This window comes from Scleropages formosus, chromosome 21 (genome assembly GCF_900964775.1).
Source record: "Scleropages formosus chromosome 21, fSclFor1.1, whole genome shotgun sequence".
In the NCBI taxonomy this organism is placed as follows: Eukaryota; Metazoa; Chordata; class Actinopteri; order Osteoglossiformes; family Osteoglossidae; genus Scleropages; species Scleropages formosus.
Window position 1 is genome coordinate 16749430 of NC_041826.1, and position 21814 is coordinate 16771243.

Here is a 21814-nt window from a genome sequence, read left to right on the forward strand (position 1 = left end):
GCTTGGACACAAGTGGGACCAGAAGTCTGTTTGATTTGTTAGTAACTTCAAAGTCAATTTCACCAGTGTCATAAATGAGACACCCCTGAATTTATTCATTTGTTAGGTGCCTTAATGTCATATAAACAATGCACTGCCTTTCACTGTGCAAAGCAGACAGACCCAATGCTATCAGGCACGCTTAGCATTATGAACGAATGTATGATGCTAGATCATTTCATTGTAAGATTTAAGGCTATTTACTGTAGTGGCCATTGTTCCAGAATGAATGTAGTAATGTATCGTATACTGTACATGGGACCAGAAAATAGATCAGCACCACTGAGGGTCAAAAACTATTTGGGTTTGGCACCTACTGTGTGTATCCCAAAACATGTAAGAGGTAATGCTGTTATGCTGAATTCAAGAAAGTGTAGAATGACAGTATAATGCCATTTTACAGAACAGGTAAGCCTTTTGTGTGAAAAGAGGTATATATTGTGTTTTCAAATCCCACAGCACTCCTATGGGACCCTGTTGTACAAGGTACAGGTATACCTGCATATACAGTGCTGCTTCAAAGTATGGGGTTCCTATAGGGATTGTCAACCTTGTATAAAATATTTAAATGTATACAATCTAAACAAACATAAAATAGATTGATTTACACACCTGATTCTACTCTACTTGGCTTAACCAATGCAACTTGGGGTTCCCTTATTTTTGCACCTGCACTACCATGTTTCTACACATGATTTCCTCTAAAACAACATATGGAACTGGTCATTACACACTTATGTCATCAGATGAGGATGATTGTCATTAAATAACCATTTCATGTTAAAACTAAAGGATAGAAGGGCTTCGCATACTTCGCAGCAGGACCGTAGATTCATAGGCGGCCATAACTGCCTTATCTGGTAGGCCAGCTGTAGAACAGCACAAGGCTTCTCTGTGTAAACAACCAACCATTAGCGCTTGGCTGAGCCAACAAAAAGGGACAAAGTTCAGAATAGAAATTTCTGTATACGGAACATGAGATCAGGCTGTTGCTAGTTTACAGTCCGGTCTCTTTGTTACTTTGGAATGACTTTGAATCCTATCAGATCAGCAAAAGCTTTTGTTCTTGTAAGGATGAAATGCAAGCTGAAACTCCACACTTCAGGTTTCCAGGATAGAAAACTATCCTGTATCAACAGGAATGCTTCTGGAAACCTACACCCAACATTTTGGGAATTATGCTCCATTTCCTTCACTGCTTTCAAGCCACTTTGAAGGAATGCCTCTGACACTAGAACATAAGCAATGGAAACAGCAGTAAATTTAAGTGTATTTTTTTATTTTTCTACAAAAACATTGCAGGGAACTGAAAATGAAGTACTTCACAGGGCACAGAAGTTAGAGGCAGACATTTCAAATATTTTAGAAATATCAAGGAAATATAAATATATGTATTAGCAGACTGCAGCTTTTTTCAAAGTGCCCTTCCCGTTTCATTAAAAGCCAAACTTACAGCTTTGACGTTTTATACCACCCGAAGAGAATCGCATGTTTAAATTAACCTAAAACGCCATTATGCGCATTTTAAAAATAACAAAACTATCTCAATCACTTTTCTAAAAGACAGGCCAGTGGCTGCCACAGCTCTATCTCCTTCAAGGTCTCACAAACTCAAAGTTTTGCTTTGTAGTAATGTTACAGCGATGTTGCCGCTGCCCTCTGCCAAAGCGAAAAGTGAGAAAGAAGCAAGCTCTTGTTAAATGTTTATTTTTTTTTAACACTTTTTTTAGAGCATGTATACTGTTTTGCTTTACACTGCGGTTTCTGGGTGGGGAGAGGGTTTAATGGCTACGATGGCTCAGTAGTCATCGCCCCGGCTGACCACCTCCTTGCAGGTGGGCCTAAGGAGAATGGTGTGCTCGAACTGGGCAGTGTAGCAACCCTTGGTGTCGCACAGCGGTGGGTAGGGGTCCACAATGCCCAAATCACACAAGTTCTTCAGCGCCATCAGGTACTTGCTCTCGCCAAGGCGGTCAAGCCAGCGGCGACAGAAGGCCAGCGTGCCAAAGTTCTCATTGATCACATTCAGCAGATGCTTAGCCCTTGGGAGTCTACACAGGAAGGGGGAGGGATCACAGAAGAGCACATCACTTTAAAAAAAATGCAACAACCTTAGAGCAGCAAGGTTTCAAATTTCAAGTATTGCACGTTACATACAACTGGTATTGCCCAATCAACACAAAGACCCAAGCTGCCAACACTATGAGTTTGAAAACCTGCAACAACAAAAGGAAGAGGGAAAGCTACAAACCTAATAGGTACATGTCCAACGTCAAAGTTCTTCATGTAATGAGAGCACTCCATGTCATCATGCACCACCCCCTTCCCAGTGCTCCCAAATGTCTCAATGGCATAGACCTCACCCTCCTGTAGGTGATATAAGACTTTACTGAGATCACTTCCTGTAAATGAACAGTGGTTATCGGAGTTAATTCAATCTATAATTACAACACAACATTTAAATTTTTCCTGGGGGCACCAACCTGACAAGCACTAGAATGTTCTAAGCCTACTTGTGGAAGTCTGTATTAACAAACTTTCCCCTACAACAAAGGCCATGTAGTCCTTCAGTAAATGACATTCCACAGGCTTAGGAGACACTTTATCTGGGTCTCAGGGAGACGAGCATTCCGTCTGACGGGAGCCGATAGAACTTGTATCCCTTCCCTGGTGCTGATAATCACTTGCAGCGTCTACATGCTGCTACCCGCCCAGCTAGGTGTGTCATAGTGCTTTCCCACCAGTGAATGGCACTTGTATTCTGTGTTTTTTTCATCCCCTCATAACAGTGACATCAGCAACTGACTACAGCCCTGACATGCCTTCCAAAACCAGGGGTTTCCAACTTTGATATTTATGGATACATGTATGGTTAGTTTCCTAGAAGACAATGTTAAACCTTCCATTTCAACCATTCCAAAACTCTAATAAGGTAGAAATAAGCAACCTGGAAATGCTGACATTTGCTTTTTGGGACCTAAAAACAATGTAATTATAGGCTTGTTGTAGCAAAAGGAAGCCAGCAACAGAGGGACTTCTCCAGCTCTTTATATTTCAGTTCTGTAGTAATCAAGATTTACAATCCATATTTCTCAAAAAAAGTAAAGACAGAGATAATAAATGCTACTAAATGCAGCATTTAGTTCAAAGGATACTAGAATACCAACTCCATCATCTGTAGTAATTCTGGACCAGGGAGCTCACCTCCATTCTTGTGGCCTCTCCACCTTTGACAATGGGGACAGTCTTTCCAGCATGTATCCTGTATTGCCCAATTGAGTGGCCATTTAAGTTTCGGATTGGCTTAACTAATGGGCGAAAGAGACGGGTACAAAGTCATGACAATTATAATCAATATTAATGCAGGGAAGTAACGTGAAGGAGTAAAGTATATACTCTATTTTCAAGCAAGCTGTGTTTGACAGGCTTGACTACCTTGGTAGGTCTTCCCATCAAGTTCCACCTCATAGGACTCCATCACTTCTTGTATCTGTTCACCTACGTCACACAAGCGGACGTCGATTCCAGCACACTGGTTTCAGGGTTTGGAGATGGAATGGAGTTCAAATGAAAGCAAAACAGGTTTCACGGAATTGTCATTCATTTGGAAGGCATGAAAACTGTACAGAATTCAAACCCTAAAAAGTCAAATGCCACCACTTCATTGTCATAGGACAAAATGTATGTTTTCTATGACAGAGTGAACAGGAGCAAACCATTCTGCATGAACTGGCTAAACATATGTAAGGGTAGTATAACTGGATAGCTGAAGAGACAGAGCTTGTGAACTAACCTTGATTCCAGTATTGGTGGCATCTTTCACAGCCTCCAGCAGCTTGTCATACTTTGGATTGAAGGTGACAGTAAAGGCACAGTCAATTATTCGACCTATGGGACAGACGAGAAGCTTTGATCAGTTATAAAATGAATACACAAAACTTCACAGGACTTAATATGCCCACCCAAATACTGCACTGCTCTTTGGGGTTTAAACTTGTCATTTTGCCCTGGCAGTCCTGTTAGGTAGTTTCAGCTTCAATACCTGAAAACAATAAAATATCACATAGTAGTGACACCAAGGAGAAAATGTGAAAAGATGAAGTTACTCTCATTAGCTTCTGTGCAGTGTTCCCTGAAAGAAAGGTGCCGAGCTGTTAAGGTACACTACTCCACACCCCCCAGAAAAGTTGAGTATTTTGAGCATGAGAAAATTGCTCTAAAAATCTAGCACATTATTAAAAGAGCTTCAGTTACAAAATGGCCCCAGGAGCTGACCATTGATGTGCGTGCCGAAGTCAATCTTGCAGACGTCGTCATATGACAGCACAGTGGGGTCCCCGGCATTGGGGGTGTAATGGGCAGCACAGTTGTTGAGCGAGCATCCTGTTGGGAAAGCCAGGCCAGCACTCAGTCCATTCTCCTTAATCAGTTTCCGGGAGCAATCCTCCAGCTTCTCACTTCCAGGCATACCGGCGGGGACAGAGTCGGAGACAGAAGAGTCGAAGTCAACAGTTAATAGCTGTCCATATTTACTATGGACTTTTTACTGTTCCCCTGCATATTACCATTTTTATCTCTTTCCTTTGATGATTAAATTTTAATAAAAATGTTGTACGGAGAGATTTTTGCCTAGTCTCATTCTCTGTATAAACCCAAATACAGAGAATATGTTCCCATTTAACAAATTCCATATTTTACAGAACTCACTGGACAGCTGTGCTTTACTGCTGGTAGTTCATAAAAGTTCTAGAAAATTTCTGCAGCTGTTTAAAAAAATATAAGACACTTTTTCAATAAAGCGACTGGTATCTGATAATCTTAGATATAGATAGCACCAGCCCCTCACCAGATCTCAATCATGGTCATCCCAGGCTTGATCCAGCTCATGACATACTGCCGGACCTGTCGGTGCGCCTCAGCAGCCTGTCTGAAATCGTTCCACACCTCCTCACTCGCCTTGTCGAGAGCACGTTTCTCCTCACTGCTGGTGCGCCAGGCTGCACTGCGTCTGTAGAGAAGCCGACAAAGCAGAGTCCAGTTAAACATGTCCTCAGCTGAGCACCAAGAACACACCAGACCAGAAAGCCTGTAGTGGTTGAGCAAGCAAACAACCAGCAAAATGACAAGTACAAAGCTAGGGAGGCTTTACAAGGACACACTTGTAATTTTACAAGTTTTATATCATTTTAAAACCAAACAAGCTGAATTTCACTCTTACCCATCTTGGGCTGGGGGATATTCACACTCCTGCCCCTTAGGGAAAATACCATTGGTGTAAAGTTCACAGATTGGAATGGATGGAGGATCAGTCTGTGCTTTAGCTATAAGACAAGAAAGGGTGAAACAAAAAGGGAAAAAGCAGCAAGAGTGTTAACACGTATGAACTGTAAATGACAGTCAGATTCTATAAACCACTTTAAAACAAAATGTTAATTTTCAAAAAAAAAAAAAAAAATGTAAGGGTTAGAAAGCTAATAACTTGTGAGCTGATGCTAGTCAGTTGTTAGTGTCAAGCCAATTACTCAACCTGAATACAATAACAAATTCAATGTGTTTATATACGGGGTGCGGTGGTGCAGTGAGTTGGACCGGGTCCTGCTCTCCAGTGGGTCTGGGGTTCGAGTCCCGCTTGGGGTGCCTTGCGACGGACTCGCGTCCCGTCCTGGGTGTGTTCTCTCCCCCTATGGCCTTACGCCCTGAGTTGCCGGGTTAGGCTCCAGTTCCCCGCGACCCCGTCTGGGACTAGCGGTTCTGAAAATGTGTGTGTGTGTGTGTGTTTATATATTCATCACAAGGTTCTTAATTTATAACACAGAATCCTCTAATGGCAGTAGTGTATATTTGCTTTTTTTCCTTTTTGCTTTACCACAGCTCTTAACGTTAACTAAGTTTAATTTCTGCACAGAACATGATCTGATATCCTGTCTAAGACATACGTTAATTTTTCAAAAATTACGACAAAAATGTTTCTTCTGTGCTCATTTCTTAGGGCACTCCAAATCCAAACTTACGGCCTTTCTTCTTTTTCTTCTTCTTCTTTTTCTTCCCAGCCGAGTTCTCCCCTTCGTCTCCATCTACAGGGAACAGGATCTTCTCAGTTAATGCTGAGAATGGCAAATCCCACACCTCACATTCCAGAAAGGAGTGTGCAACACAACAAACAAAAAACCTTCACCACTGTAAGACAAAATCCTTCAGATATAAAAATCAGATTCCATACTGTAAAATCAACACTATCATGTCATCCCAAACAGCAGATACACCTCATGCAACCTTAAAAAATAGGTTTATGATGATGATACGGTGGTGCAAAAAGGGCCAGAAATTGTTACAGTACCATCCTCTCCCTCCTCCTCTTTCTCTTTGTCCTCTAGGGCTTGTTTCTCCAGTTGTTTTGTCACAACACCTAGCCCATTGTTGACACCACTGCCCTCCACTTCGTTGCTGCCAGCTGCACAGTCGAAGAAATACACAGGGTTAGACCATCCAAACACTTCCTTACAATGCAGGATTCAGGCTCCCTTTCAGGAATCAATCAATAATAACTAGATCAGAGGGCATCAACAATAATATTAATTAGCTGACACCTTGGCCCAAGGTGATACCGTGTTAGATAACTCACTCTGCAATGATTTACTTATACGGGAGTATTCCTACTGTATCAAATCAAGGGAAGTCGCTTGATCAAGGGTGCTACAACAGGAGTGGAATTTGAATCGGAAGACATCAGACTGCATGGTGACGACTTCAAAACCGGCAGGACCCACTGCCCCCAGGAAATGAAGAAATAGCTTATATGCCCACGGCTCAGCTCAGCGCACTAATGGATAGAACTGCTACTGAAACTTGAAGGCACAGTGAGTGGTTGGTATCACCCTGGGGGCAGCACAGCACACATTTCACACAGGACGAAGGGGACACTGACTGTCACCTCTGGTTCAGTATGAAGTTAGACTGAGACAGCACTTTGTGTGTGTGTGTGTGTGTGTGTCCAGTATCACACAAGAGCAAAACAACTCGACAAAGAATAAGTGCAAATACACATCATCACACAATTATATTAATTTGTTCATGGAATATCAAGCTTTTAGCCGCATGATTCATCATGTTTTAATTAACCAGCCTGCTGAGTTGGTATAAATCAGTGAGAGTAGCTCTTCAGCTAACTCGTTTAGCTACGTTTCTTACACAGACAGTGAACTGCCCGGCACCCCTCCCCCACCCTGTGTGTGTGTGTCTGTTATACTTATAGTCTATGTATATATATATATATATATATATATATATATATATATATATATATATATATATAGATACAAACACAATTGTACGTTTAGTTTACTGAGCGAACCTAGAAAGTAAGTAGGCTCTTACTTCTTCCCCTCAGAAAGATGACTCTGTCATGACATTCCTCCGCGCACGGCACGTCGCCACAACAACAACTAACAGCTCAAACAAAAAGTCGACTTCGAACACGCGCGTCCAACGGTTTTACACTGATTCTAATGAATAATCTGAATATACCGGTTTTTTATTGGTACTATCGAGTGTGTTTTACTCGGTACAGACTCCTCGGAGTCCGCCACGGACCGACGAGGTGCCTGTGTGGCCTGCGGCTGCCTGCGCGCGCTCGCACGCACGGCCCTGCTCGCGAGCGCTCTCACCTGCGGCAGACTTGCCCTTCTTCTTCTTCTTTTTCTTCTTCTTCGCAGACTCTTCCGAAGGATCCGCGTCATCTCTCTCCTCGAGCTCAGCGTCCCCGTTCAGAAGATTCTCCTGTTCGGGCTTTGCCTCCTGCTGCTGCCGCACCACGTCCGCCATGATTACAGGCGAGAGAGAGGAGCGAGTCGCAATGCACACTGGGAGCCTCCCCGTGCGCGAGACCACTGACCATCCGCGAGGTTCGCCAGTGAGTCGGTATCTGCACGCGGAAGTGAGTCCTACGGGTCAAACGTTAAAGTGCCGTAAAAAAAAACAAAGACTCGAAACACACTGGGTTGTTACAGTCGTCTTTAGGGGAATCAGACAGGATTGTTTATTAACATTCGTCTTTGAAATGGTAAAAATCTATGCTCAAACCTAATGTCACGTTACGTGTTGTCAACATCTAATAATAATATCTAAATAATTTACTCTCCTTATATTGTTTGAGTTTTTCAGCATACAAAAAAAAACACGGCTGATACTAGGCTGGCGCCGTGTAATACGATGGCACTGACCTAAATTGTTTGTTCTTTTTTTAACATTGATAAATAACAACAAATAGTCCCGGCATTCATCGTTTCGCACATTCTTGGGTCCGTATTTATGATGTCACTTTAAAACACTTAATCCAATTGACACGTTGCTAAGCCCGCAGAGAGATGTATTTTAATTTGAAATCGAAACTTCCAATAAAAATTGTGTATATTTGTATATGAAATTATTGCCTTTTATAAACACATTTTTAAAATATTCTGAACAGGTATACTACTGCCAGCAGTACTGGTTGTTTTGCACTGTGAGAGAGGTAAAATGGCAATACACTCTAAAATAATATCAAATATAATAAAGAAAAAATAAGAACCCCATCAAAATACTCAGTACTCACTTTCCAGATATTATCTTTTGCGGTATTGTACAGATTTTCTACAGCAATGAGAAGTTCCTTTTTGTTGTTGCCCCCTGTTACTTGCATGTGATTCACTCACTGTCCTCCAGTAATAGATTCCAAAAATTATCCATATCCTGTAAGTGTGACTTATTACATCAGTGAAGTAACAACTGGTGTTGAGCATTGTTGAATACAGTAATCATTAGATATGAATGGCAAGAAAAAAATGAAATGCATTTACATTTATTCATTTAGCAGACGATTTGTGCAAAACAACGTACATCTCAGCAAAAGTATAATTTATGCATTACATTGACAGAAGGAGACATAGCTGCAGACGTGAAAGTCTCAAGCAAACCTAGTTTGTTCCCTACCACTTGCTGCACCGAGATTCATCGTTCAAGTAGGTGCATAAGACACAGACAAATCCCGATACCCACACCAATTTTTTTTATTAAATATTATAAGATACACAAATGAGCAGTACAATACCAGAGTAATGGCTGAATAAAGGTTGTATCTGGGGATGCTTCTGGAGTTACGATGCGTGAACAGTTACACCATAGGTGAGCTGGAGAGATCTTGGGTGAAGTGGATCTGGAAAAGGTGGGTTTTCAGACCCTTCTTGAAAACAGACAGTTTCTGCAGTTCTGAGTGACAAGGGAAGGTCATTCCACCACAACAGAACCGAGAACCTCCGAGCTTTACCTTTCGTGCGTGGGACCACCAAGCGAGCAGAAGTAGACAAGCGAAGGGGCCTGGCCGGGGTGTAGTGGTTGATTAAGTTTTGTAAATAGCTGGGAGCAGTTCTATTGATGCATTTGTACACAGTAACCAGGGTTTTGAATTTGATTCGGGCAGCTATAGGAAGCCAGTGCAGAGAAATGAGTAGAGGAGATACATGGGAGCGCTTTATGCTAGACCCGCAGAGGTGAATGTGATGAAGGGTGTCTTGCTCACTTATCCCACATTGTCTGTACCTACGGAACATCAGTTTACTATACTGCTTGCTTTCTGCTTTTACCAGCATACTGTAGGTATTTTTATGACAACCGTTTTGTATTGACTCTCTTTATTCATCCCATGCACCTTTAAAAGCTGCACTATTATAAATCTAAGGGGCTTCCAACAAAAACACGAATAACTGCGTAGCCCCATTTGCTTTTTATTCCTGACATTGTATCACATTGGTCCACATCAATGATCAATGACTGAATACAGTATCTTGATAATTTATGTGGAAAATATCCTTGTTACACAATTTTCCTTCTAACTCATGATCTTTCTCTCAGTATCTCAGTGTGTTCTTCACCTTCACTGTGTTCCTCACCAACCAACTTTGTTTTGCCTATGAGCTGTTGTTATTATTTATTCCCAGTAATTATGTGAAGTCCAGTTTTGAAGTGATCTAGTGCTGCTGCTGCTGCTGCTGCACAACGTTTCTTATTGCCTTGTACAGATGATGAACCTGGCTGCTGTTCTTCTCCCCTCTACACCCCTCTCTCTGCCACCCGCTGTGTCTCAAATTGCAGTGCGTTTGAGCGCAGCAGCCTGAGCAGGTTCTAGTGAAAGTCGTTAGTTTTATTTCGTTTTTTAGTGCGTGAAGACTGAAGTGTTGTTCTGTATGGAAACAAGAAGCCCGTCTGCACTTGTTGGTCGTTCTTTTTAGTCCTGCAAGAAGCGATTGTGCCTCCATTCGAGTCCGACGACTCGACTGTGAGCATTTACTACACTCTCTCTGTATCCAAGCAACAGAGTTTTGCCAACTCAGAAGATAGTTTTTTTTTGGAAACTGAGAGTGGAAGGTAAGACATTAAACTGGAAAGCCAGTGAATTATTTTCAATTTTGCAATTATTGCTGGCTTATCGCCTTATGATCACAGAATGTTCTGCGTTTGAAGGTAACGTGAGCACTGACTGAACTGTGAACATGGACGACATTAGACCTGGACCAAAGTACTTCTTCGACCAGGTAACAATGGAACAGAGCCTCTGTCAGGTGTTTTTAAATAGGAACATCATATAACATCGTTTGACTAGTATTTCAAAATGTTTAGCCTTCAACAGGACTACGCTATAAGGACACGAAAAATTCAACGGACCGTCTTCCACTTAATTTGAGGTACGAGTGTGTACTTTCCAACAGCAGAAGTAGTAGTGACAGCTCCTCAAAATTGACAAAAAAAAAGCCTGGTGTGTGTAGCATGCCATCATACGGTCCTAGAAATTCTGTATTAAGAATTGTTAAAGTATTCCATCATATCTGCTGTTCTTAACCAGGTACTTAAGGTCCATTTCCGAGGACGAAAGTACAGATGAGGAGGAGGATGAAGAGGTTGATGAGGTTGAGGGGGAAGAAGAATTGAAAACAGGGGTCAAATCATGTCCTGCTACAACATGTGCTTATAATGACCAGGCTATTATGGACAAAAATGTTATTATTGCTGAGCAGAGGAAGTCGCACAGCGAAGAGAAGAAGGCGACGAGCCGCGCGGAGGAGCACGAACTCACAGCCCCGCTCCTTCTCCACGAGTTGGGGCAGATGCTGGAGCAGTGCGCGCGCCGAGGGGCGAGTGTCCTCTCTCGCGGGCTGCGGAACGTGCTGAGCCACGACTGGCGCGAGCTGACGGGGAGCGCGCGGCGCGCCGAAGACCCACGGTGGAGCGCGGCGCGTGAGGGCGATTCGCTTCCCGCCGCCGGCAGCTCGCGCCGGCAGTTTGAAGACGAAGCTCCTCGAGAGAAATGTTCTCGCGGCAGGACGGTTCGAAAGAAGCCGAAAGTGAATAAAATCCGAGTGGACAAGACCCCCGCGGACACCCCCAGATTGAAAGACAAACAAACAACCTCCAGCGGACAAACTTGTGAGCTTCGCTATTTCTGTGTGATACGGTTTTATTAACAGACCCGAAAGCTCATGAGACCCGGCCCGGGTTAATTAATATTGTGTGAGGCCCCGTCATTGTTTGGAAAGATGGGTAAAAATTAAAAATATTTGAGTCTAAAGAATGGCATCTAAAAATTCTTTATTCGTAGAATGCATGATGGCAGTATTTTATTTCTATAAATTATTTACACTCTGACTGGACTGTTTTGTATATTACTGTAGCTCACCATCTGGGCCAGATGGCGCCCCCCCCCGCCACCAAGGCCTGATTATTAATATTTAATGTTCCCTGTATTGTTGGTCACCTTTTTTAGAGAGACTCTTCAAGAGGAAATTTAACAAAATGTTAAAAAATACCATCCGCTGCCATCCCAAATATGAGCATGCACTTGACTGGTGTTAACTGAACTTCCAGTGGATGGATGTTAGTGGCGAATGAGTCGCTGACCTGTGGATGGACAGGCAGAGCGAGAGCCACCCGCACCCTCGGCGGACAGGAACACACACTGACAGTCTGCTATGCTTTATGCGCTGACGGCTTTTTTTTTACTGTCATTTCTCTAATTATTTAAGGTTCAGGCTTTAACACCTTGAACAAGTTTCTAAGGCGAGGCCTAAAAGTATTATATTTTCCAGCAACATTTTTTTTTTCAGTTAATCTGCAGCTGCTTAGTGAGTGGATGTAATTATTTTAATTAATTCCCTTCCAGCTCATCTATCCCAGTCACCTAGGACTGTAAGCTTTTCAATATCTTCAGAGACCTGTGACAGACAAGGTATGATCTCACATGTTGTCTTCTCTAACTCTTTCTGTCCCTCTGCCTTGCACACAGCAACACATGCTGACAGTAACATTATTTCCACAAGTCCTTTCTGTGGGGTGGAGCAGTCTCTGCTGTGTCTTATAAGTTTGTGAATATGTTCAGTCTCAGCGTTTTTGTCCAGGCTGGATAATTCAGCCCAAGGACGCAGCGCTCGATGACCCTCGATGGCAGGATGTGTGTCGGCAGGTTGTGAACAGGCTACAGCTGGCAAGAACAGCCATGTGAGTAAGGTACATAACCTGAATTTCTTCAGGGAAGGATCAAGCTGTGTACATTATTGTAAATTCTTAGCTATCTTAGAAAAGGCATTATTATGTAAATAATTACTTTGGTCATTTTCAGATTACCAAGGAGAGAGGTAAATTAAAAACACCATTGTAGTTGGCTAGAAAAGTGCTTCCTGTGGTAATTGGCACTATTTTTGTTGATAATGACTGTCAAATGAAGTACTGGCTTGTCAATGCAGAAAAGAGCAAACTGCACAGCTTAAAGAACAAGGATTCACCAAGGCAGTTTTCTTGCATCACTATGGAGACAACACAGATGTGACTGTCAAGCAGCAGTGGATGGGAACTAAGAGCCACCCATTTGTCCTACAATGTGGCCACCCTCCAGTTTCTAAAATGATGCGGAAGGACTCTTCACTGCAGAAACTGCACTACAGAATCAACGATGGAACCTCATTCATTTAGTATCCTTCATATCTACAAGGGCACTGTTCTTAAATCGGAAAGAAGAACTGAGACCAGGACATGGTGCTTTAAATTTTATAACTCATGGCAGCATTATTTTTCAAAGACTATAATGTCTTTTAGTCAGATGAATGAATCATTGCTGTGGACTTTTCATTTCATTCGCTTATTACTTCTGCCTCAAGGTAAATTTTTAGTGCATATATTGTTTAAAATTTGAAAATAAAACATTTGTTAATGTGCTTTTCATGTTTTGTTGTTCAAATTTCTGTAGCATCATGCACATATTTTAAAAACTGCTCTCATTCTATGGCATACTTAACAGGGGAATCAATCAGGATTCCAGGAGTTTAAATATTTCAGAAATAGTCTCTAGCAAAATGTTGATAATAATTTCTTCTACATGGCATGTCGGTGGTTGACACATAGCTATTACCTTGACTGTGTCAGCTATCCTTCAGGCCGCATTGCTGTGTGCCAGAGCCATTCTGGTTTGCCCCAAGGTGGCTTCTACACTAATGTGTTTGCAGATGATCCTGACCTGCCCATCCTTGCCACCTTCACTCCTTTTGGGCATGGTTCTATCACCCACACACTCAGGTAAGAAAGCTCTTTCTGACAGCAGAATATGTTCAAGGATAGTAATAAAATACTTCAGTATTACACTAGTTAGACCTGTGTACCCTGTTGATAAGTGTATGTGTTTGTCAATGTGCAATGAAGGGACAGTTGGTAGCATAGTGGTTAGAGCTGCTGGCTTTGGACTCAAAAGTTGCAGCTTCAAATCTTACCTGTTGCTCTATTACCCTTGAGCAAAATGTACACTCTAAATTGCTGCAGTAAATTTACTCAGTTGTATGAATGGGTGGACAATTGTAAGTAGATTTAGATTAGAATTTGCTCTGGAAGAAAGTGTCAGCTAAATAAATAAATATAAATTCAATTTGTTTCTTAAGGAAGTGTAGCTCTGTAACTCGTTTCTCAGCAAATTCTTGGTTCACAGTGTTCAGACACACCAGATCTGTCGTGTTGTTTTTGTAATGCATCCAAGTTACCACTGACTCCATTAATTTACCATAAGCAAGTATTAACCATGATGTGTAAAAATATTCACATGGTACCATCATCTTGAAACTGATAGCAACTAGCTGGACCTTAATCTTGTCCTGCCACAGTTGTTTTACTACTGTCCTTGTATTTGTGCAACGTTTATGTGTTTAATGTGTTGTTTTGCAGTGGTTCTGTAAGGAAACATGGTACAGTGTAAAACATGTGAGGTAATAAATGATATCACACTGCATTTATAGTGGCACTCTGATGGTGGTGTGGGATCAGCATGGAGGGATGATGTGTGACCCCAATGGGACCAAGACAAGTGAATGGACCTGGGCATATAGAACCAAACCCATCTTTATACAGGTGAAAACGAATTCACCATTGTTGGGGTCAGACTGTTTACAAGGACTTTATTGGGCCTATATGTGCAAATGGAAAAGCTTACATGTGTTGCACACGTTTTGTGTGTAGCTGACTGAACTGATGTCAGTTCGAGTGTTGAACTCCGCATCAGCCACCCTCTGGTTTAAAGGTCTCCAGAAGAGCATCCAGCTGCCTGTCATTTCTCTTCCAAAGGTCAGTCTGTCTTGCAACCTGATGAGAAGCTTCTGCCTCATATGACATTATTATCTTGTCAACACCCAATTAGCTCGTTCATAATATTGGCTCTCAATTTGATACTGGAGGTGTCCAGGGAGGTGAAGCTACTTGACATGGACTCTAATCAAAGAACACAGTGCAGTGACCAGGAGCTCCGTGGACTTCAGAAGAGAATCCGCAGTACTGTGAACAGCTGGCTGGAGTACTACCGTGTGGCCACTGGTGAGAGAAACTGAGGTGAATAGCTGAGGTTTATCTTCAGTGTTGGAGGAGCTTTCACCCCCTTTCAATGCTGTTTTCAGGTATCTGCTGCCATGAAGCACAGAGGATGCCCTGCTACCATCAGCAGACCGTGTTGAACTGGCAGGTTCAGACAGATGCCCGGCCCGCCCTCTCCACTGTTGGAACTCAGAAGCTATGCTCAAGGCAGCCACCAAGGGGCAGCACTGAGCAGCAAACGATCACCGTTTCTCCACCAGCAGGCGTTCCACAGCTGGACTCACAAAGCTATAGTGAGGCATCACGGTAATCCTGGGGGGCGGATCGAATGCTGGGAGTTTTCTGGTAAAACATGCCCTGCTCCATCTGTCTTCTTGGCTTTAAAGTTGATTTCTGATGAGTTGTGAAAATTATAAATTTAGTACAGTGCTAAACAGAGTTGTCATAATAGGTGAAAATCCAACTATAAATACAGAAGAACAAGAATAAACTTTTATTGAGCATTTTTTTACTGTAACAACACAATGCATTGTAACAGAAGTGTAAGAGGTTCTAAGAAACATTCCTTGAGGTACTTGCTACACATGCACATGACCTATGGGTCACACCGACAGCTCACATCCACAGTGATATGCACAAACTCACAGCAATCATCAGCTCCAGTAAACAGAAATGCACATCCAGCTCGAGTGAGAGACAGTCTGTGGTTTGTACTCTTGTTTACTAGTGAGAAGGTGCACGTGGAAATCAGCATCTCATTTACTCCTTAAGTGTTGCTTTGCTGAACAGATACAGGCAGAGTGAGGCCCATCACACAGCTGGACTGTGAATAATGGGCTCCCAGTGCCACTTTACAGCACTGAAATCACTGTGCTGCCATGTACACATGGAACAGAGCTTGTGAACGCTAAAAAAGACATTCTTTTGTGTGATACTGTCATTACCATGGAAAGAGTGTGAATTCAGGTTACACTTTCTGCGCGATATAATGAAACAGCTCTGGAAGGAGCAGCGTTACGTGGAATATTACTGTATGCATTCAGGTAAAAAGAAAATATTCATACAAGAATTTCCTTTGATGGCCAGTGTGATGGTAACTAGAAAATAAAATTCACAGAGTTTTTGTTAAAATCCTGCGCATGTGAGTGTATTAATTTGATTGTTGAATGGAGTTGACAGTACCGTTATTTTGTGGTGTTCGGCCTCAATTTTGTGTTTCAGGGTTAAAAGCTCAGGGAAACTGAAAAAGGAAGATCTGCAATATGTCACCATGACTGGGCTTCTTAGAGTGTACAGCAACATAAAGCTGGAGTAAGACCAGAATTTGACAAACTTAAATGGATGCATGTGACTCTTTTTGTAACCCTCACTGCCAATATATCCCTGTGCCTAGCAAGTAATGCCTTAATGTCTCACACTCTCCTTCCTCCAGTCCAGTACTGATCCCCAAAAGATCAGAAACTTCACACCCAGCCCCAGTTTCCATCACCGCCCCCACCAGCCTGCCCATCCCTTGCCCCTCCCTGCTGCGGGACACTTTGCTTGGGAACAGGCGCCGTGGACTCTGCTGCTGCAGTGCCCACCACATGCCTCTGCTGACAGATCTGGAGTATGATGCCTTCATGTTGAGTCAGGCATCACGTTCCAAGCAGGTCCTGGTGGTGTGTGTGACCCCGTTCATCATGGAGAATGTCCTAGAGGAGCTCTATGAGAGGACAAATAGAAACAGGAGTAAACCCTGTACGCAGGTAATTGTAAAGCTAGAAACTTCTACATGGAAGCACAAGTATGAATACATAGCTGTAGTACCAAAATACAGGTAAATGGGAACATTCAAAAGAAAGGTTTTTAGTTGTTACCCAGGACCACTATACATAAGATTTTCTGAATTCACTTACTCAGGACCAAGTTAATACACAATTTTCTGCTCCTAAAACTGGCCACCCACCTTGGTACATTAGAACCCGGGTTTTCCTATCACTTTTGCATGAGGTTTTGCATCCCCTGTCATCATCAGGGGTAGCTGGTACCATGGTGGTTAGTGTTCCTGCCTTTGGTTTTGAAAGTCACGAGTTCAGTTCTCACCTACTACTGTAGCACCCTCGAGCAAGGTATTTAGCCTGAAGTTGTATAAATGGGTAAAATGATTGTAATTAGCTGGTCATTGTAAGTCACTTTGGAGAAGCTAAATGAATAAATGTAAATGTTAGTCATTTATTGTGCTGTCTGACCCAGGATGGTCTCTCCATAGTGCCACATGGATTCCTTCCGCCTGGTTAGGTATGAGGGCTCCCACAATACTCTGCTTCATCAGAGGCACAATGTGGTTCCAGGGATGTTCCTGGTGAGTAAATGGACACCTAGAACTTATCATAAAGAGGACCAGTACTTAATTTCTTAGGGTCAAGTGAGGTTAGTTAGTTAGGTTCGCCTACCTAAGATTAGTGGTTAAAACCATCACACATCACACAGGGAACCTGGTTTTACTTTAGTATCTTAGTAAGGTCAAGGTACTTACCCTGAATCAATACAATAAAAGTTACCCCTCCGCATGAATAAGCAAATCACTGTAAGTAACTTAGTATATACACACCTCACACTGGACGTCACTCTGGGGAAAAAGTGTCAGCTAAATAATAATAATAATAATAATAATAATAGCATCCAATAGGTGGCAGCAGCATAAACACTGTGTCCACAACTGTTCAGAACAGCTCAGGAGAAGGTAATCTCCGGAAGGAAAATATTATTACATGCGGTAAGAGGGATTTGTAGCTGGCAGCTTACATTGCCAAAATGCTATCCCTGGAACCAGCTTGCTGAAAAATGTTCCCTGTGATATTTTAAAGGAGCAGATTCTACTATATGCCTTGAGTTATAACTGTGTGGCAAGCATAGAGCAACATCACCATTGGAGGAAGTGTGTCAGCTGAGTCCATGTTCTAGTGCCTTACATTGATAGCCAAGTAATTGTTGAACTCTGTTGTATTCTTGCCTGTAAAAGGTTTTTCAGTAGTCATTATTGGCCCTTATTGCATGATTTTTGAGATGGTTTCTGGCAGAAACATTTTTCATGGAAATTTGTGTAAGTTGTAAGTTTGTTGGCATGGTCTGAGCAATGCTGGAGAGTGACTTCCTTTGAGCATGACTCCAAGGAAGTGTGATTCACTTATTCCCTCTCCGGAACAGAAAGAGTCATCATGAATGCAAAGTTTGTCGTTTTTTTGATCTGCTGAGTAAAGCGGAAATACCTGCTGCACGTAGTATCCAGCTCTAAACAGCAGGGGTCAGCATCATTTGTAAATAGCAAATGCATCTAATGGCTTGCAAAACTCTTTTTAATCATGTGACCCAACTTCCAGAAATGTTCACTCACATCACTGATGTTATTTAGAAATTGTGAAATGGAGTCAAGTGCGTAAAGATTCTCAGACTGGTTTTTATTGCCTGCTTGGGTCATATCAAAATGCAGTGACAGTAGATAAAGAGGGGAGAGGTCTGATGATTGGAGATGGGAACCTGCTCGATTGCTGTGTTCCAGGAAAAAAATGCTTATTTGAGCAGTGAAGTGATGTGAATCCATGTAACTCTCATGCTGAACCCCACAGAAACAGACAAAATATGTTTCTGTTTTCTTTCCTGGAGACTGGTTACCATCTTTGCAGCTTTATAGTTGTGAGGGTCTCATCCTTGTGCTCCAGTTTACTCCCACAATCCAGAGGTATGTGTTTCAGGTGCATAGGTGAGTCTAAATTGCCAATAGTGTGTGTGACTGTTCTGTGATGCAGTGGCATCCTGTCTATTGTGTGCCTTGCCTCACAACACTGTGCTTCTGGGATAGGGTCCAGATCACTGCTACACTACAAAGGATAAGCTGTTATTGAGAATGTATAGTATGGACAGATAATTCACATTATTTATAAATGGAATTAACTTTAGGTGGGCCTTTTGCCCCTCATTAAACTATTCATATAATTGTAACATGTTAATTTAAATTTAAGATGGAAGGTGATTAAAATGCTTCCAGACTAAATAACACTTAGAGTGTTGATACTCCCTTAAATTTGGTGTAAACATGAAGAAACAGTCCCTGGAATATTGTTTTTCATAACTTACATATCAGTCACTCCCTTTATTTGTAGTAGCTTTCATCTGATCCAAGAAACATTTAACAAAGCAAAGCTTTAATCAGGCAAGGTAGTTATTTCTAACATCATAGAGGCAATTCAGCAAATTGGATACCGAGAAAACTCCAGCTCTAAACAGACCTTCCCCTTTCTGTCTGTGTGAGATTGAGTGACCTCACAGGGAGGCTTTTTTTAAGCACAAAGCATCAGATATGGAAAGACCTCGAAAAGTGACCGTAAGGTGCCCAGGTTTTGAGAAGTACAAGGAGGATGTGATTTGCTTGATAATGCTAATGGCTATTTAGCTGTCAATGATGCATTGTTGGATCATAGGACATCGGTATGTGTGTTAGGTCTGTTTCCCCTGACAAAGTGCAATACCCAAACTGTCAAAAGGTGAACACACAGACAAACTGTATGCCTCTGTGTTCACATGTCCATATATTGTCTCTTGAGTAATAATTACTGGGCAATACTCTTGTGGTAGCCTGTTAGGACGTTTCACTTCACTTATACCTCTCTCGTTTTTTATTCAACTAAATAAAAGACGCACTGAATAGCCACATTGTGAAGTTCACACACTGTTAAACCTAGTATCAGTGAAATACTCACTCATTCTGTAACGGATAGGGTTCTAGTCCATGGCAAGGTAGCCACACACAGTACAGGCAATTTAGAGTTTCCAGTTCACCTGAAACACATGCCATTGGGCTGTGGGAGGAAACCAGAGCATCCAGAGGAAACCCACCCAATAATGGGAAAACATCCAAACATCACACTGACTGTACATTCCGAGTGCCTGAAGCAACCATGCTACCTTCTAGGCCATTGTGTTACCCTTCAGTAAAATAGCTGTTTCTACTTTTTAGGACACAATATAGATCGGAGCTGATGGGGGGGGTCTCCTCTAGTTCAGCAGCAAGACAAGTCAGTTATGTTGGAAGGATAGAACAAAAGTGTGTGATCAGCCCTGTGTCCAATGCACAGAGATCAGATGAAATCCCAGTACAGGAACTGTGACAGCTTTTACTTCCCAAAAGCAGGGCTGGTAAAACAGCAGCTTGTTATTCTGAAGCTGAAAAAGCATTTGGGGGGAATGTTTATCAGGTATACTTGACGTATGAGTGAGCCTTTCTGCACAGTTGTATCCTACATCAGTGCTAACAAAACAACGTGTGAACAATGCTGATCTTGCTGTGCAGTTTCTTTCTAGTGCTCAGTTTTTCAAGGAGAAGCACTGGCTGAGATCTCCCCAGAATTCTTTTGCCCAGACTGTGGAAACACTCATTAGCATGGCAGCCCATAACACCGACTGCCGTAGTAAGGATTAATTATGGTCGTGATTCTGATGAGTAGGCAGAAACATGTATGTGTGTTGGGGGCAGGAGAGTACACCTTCCAACCATAGATCATATGACATCCGGAGCTTCTCCTGTGCGGGGGAGGCCTGGTGAGGGTAATAAGGTGTGGGTGTTTTCATAGCTGCCATCCAACACAGGCTCCCAGCCAGATCCCAGCAAAGCAGTAGAAAACAGCACGGGGTTGTGTGCTGTCAGTCGGCTGGCAGGCCATCTCTTGGAAACCTCACAGCCTCTCGTTTGCTTCCACATCTTTGACCACTTAACAGAGTAAATGTAAGATTATAGTTAGACAACACGTGGAAAGAAGTACAGGATATGACAACTCAGAATGACTACTTAAGATACAAATAGTAATGGCTGATTCACTTCCAGTTAAGTAAAAAAATATGCTATAATAAAAGATGTTTTGAGTGCCATATAAATATGGCCTTTGGAACTAGAGCAGATGCAAGTTTGTAAACCTCCTTTGTCCTTGTGTTTACAATCCTTTTTGGCCTCCTCTTTCGACAGATGTACCTGGAAGGGAAGCTGCTGTTTGCTGATTACATCTTCAAAGGGCAAGGCTCCTCTGCAAAGGAGCTCCAAAAGCAGATAGTAAAAACACGAAGGGCCTATCGCCAGGGCCACTGCTTGCCATCACACTTCAGCTTTAGGTACACTGGGGTGCAGAGAGAATTCCTCTGCTTGCTCTGATCAGAACAGACAGTATGTGGAACTGTACATGGTTTATCCTGATCAGGTACCATTTACGGATTCAGGTATTGTTAGGATCAAAGGAGTTGTTTAGGAAGTCTTTACCTGGAAGTTTGTTCAGAAATAAACAATCCATGTTTCTTCTATTTTAGTTCACCACCTGATCAACAATCAGCAGTGTCATTCATGCTAAAGAGAGACTGTCTGGTGCAAAGGAAGAAACCTTTGTCCCCAGTTACTTTGTCTACTGAGAAGAGACTGCATCGGATAGAAACCCACACTCCTACTCCAGGATTCAACCCCACACTCTGATTACTGTACTCAGGCACAGGGCCTTCTCAAGAACAGCAGTTGAAAGGAAACGGGGACAAAACTCAAGGTATCCTTAAATGTTATTTTATTGTTCAAATGAAACATGGGGACAGCAATTTATCGGAGTGACAGAATAATCAGAACAAAGTGGAAAGATGCGGACATGGATGTGAGAAGCGCACAACACACTGGGGCCACGGGACAGCGACACGCTGACCGGCATGTGTGCTCAGCGCTACTCGGTCGTGGTCGATTTTCAGACAAAGCAGGAGCAAAATTCAGATAGCTCCCAAAATACAGCAGAAATGCACTGATGTGAGGGAATGTGGGGGTGGGGGAGGGGTCTGCATTCCCAAAGCTCTGCATTTGAACTGAGGATGGTGTTTGACAACACCGAGTGTATGCTAGAGAATC

At 42.4% G+C, this 21814-nt stretch overlaps 2 protein-coding genes across 2 annotated transcripts; one reads left to right on the forward strand and one right to left on the reverse strand.

The window, feature by feature from the left end:
- Positions 1–1297: 1297 nt before the first annotated feature.
- Positions 1298–7928, reverse strand: metap2a (methionyl aminopeptidase 2a). Its single transcript, XM_018729756.2, has 11 exons — positions 7704–7928; positions 6377–6490; positions 6051–6113; positions 5258–5360; positions 4886–5047; positions 4315–4496; positions 3833–3927; positions 3475–3571; positions 3244–3347; positions 2291–2406; positions 1298–2090 (listed from the first exon to the last, which is right to left on the reverse strand). Exons 1-11 carry the CDS (start codon positions 7858–7860, stop codon positions 1838–1840), a joined length of 1446 nt encoding a protein of 481 aa, XP_018585272.1. The 5' UTR covers positions 7861–7928; the 3' UTR covers positions 1298–1837.
- A 2260-nt stretch (positions 7929–10188) lies between these two features.
- LOC108920793 (uncharacterized protein C3orf20-like) lies at positions 10189–21424 on the forward strand. The gene is made up of 17 exons (XM_018729839.2): positions 10189–10437; positions 10534–10604; positions 10690–10754; positions 10913–11493; positions 12227–12292; positions 12462–12561; positions 12807–13031; positions 13483–13632; positions 14340–14451; positions 14560–14664; positions 14775–14910; positions 14991–15213; positions 16129–16218; positions 16340–16655; positions 17159–17251; positions 20906–21048; positions 21241–21424. Exons 2-17 carry the CDS (start codon positions 10563–10565, stop codon positions 21398–21400), a joined length of 2607 nt encoding a protein of 868 aa, XP_018585355.2. The 5' UTR covers positions 10189–10437; positions 10534–10562; the 3' UTR covers positions 21401–21424.
- The last annotated feature ends 390 nt before the right edge of the window (positions 21425–21814 follow it).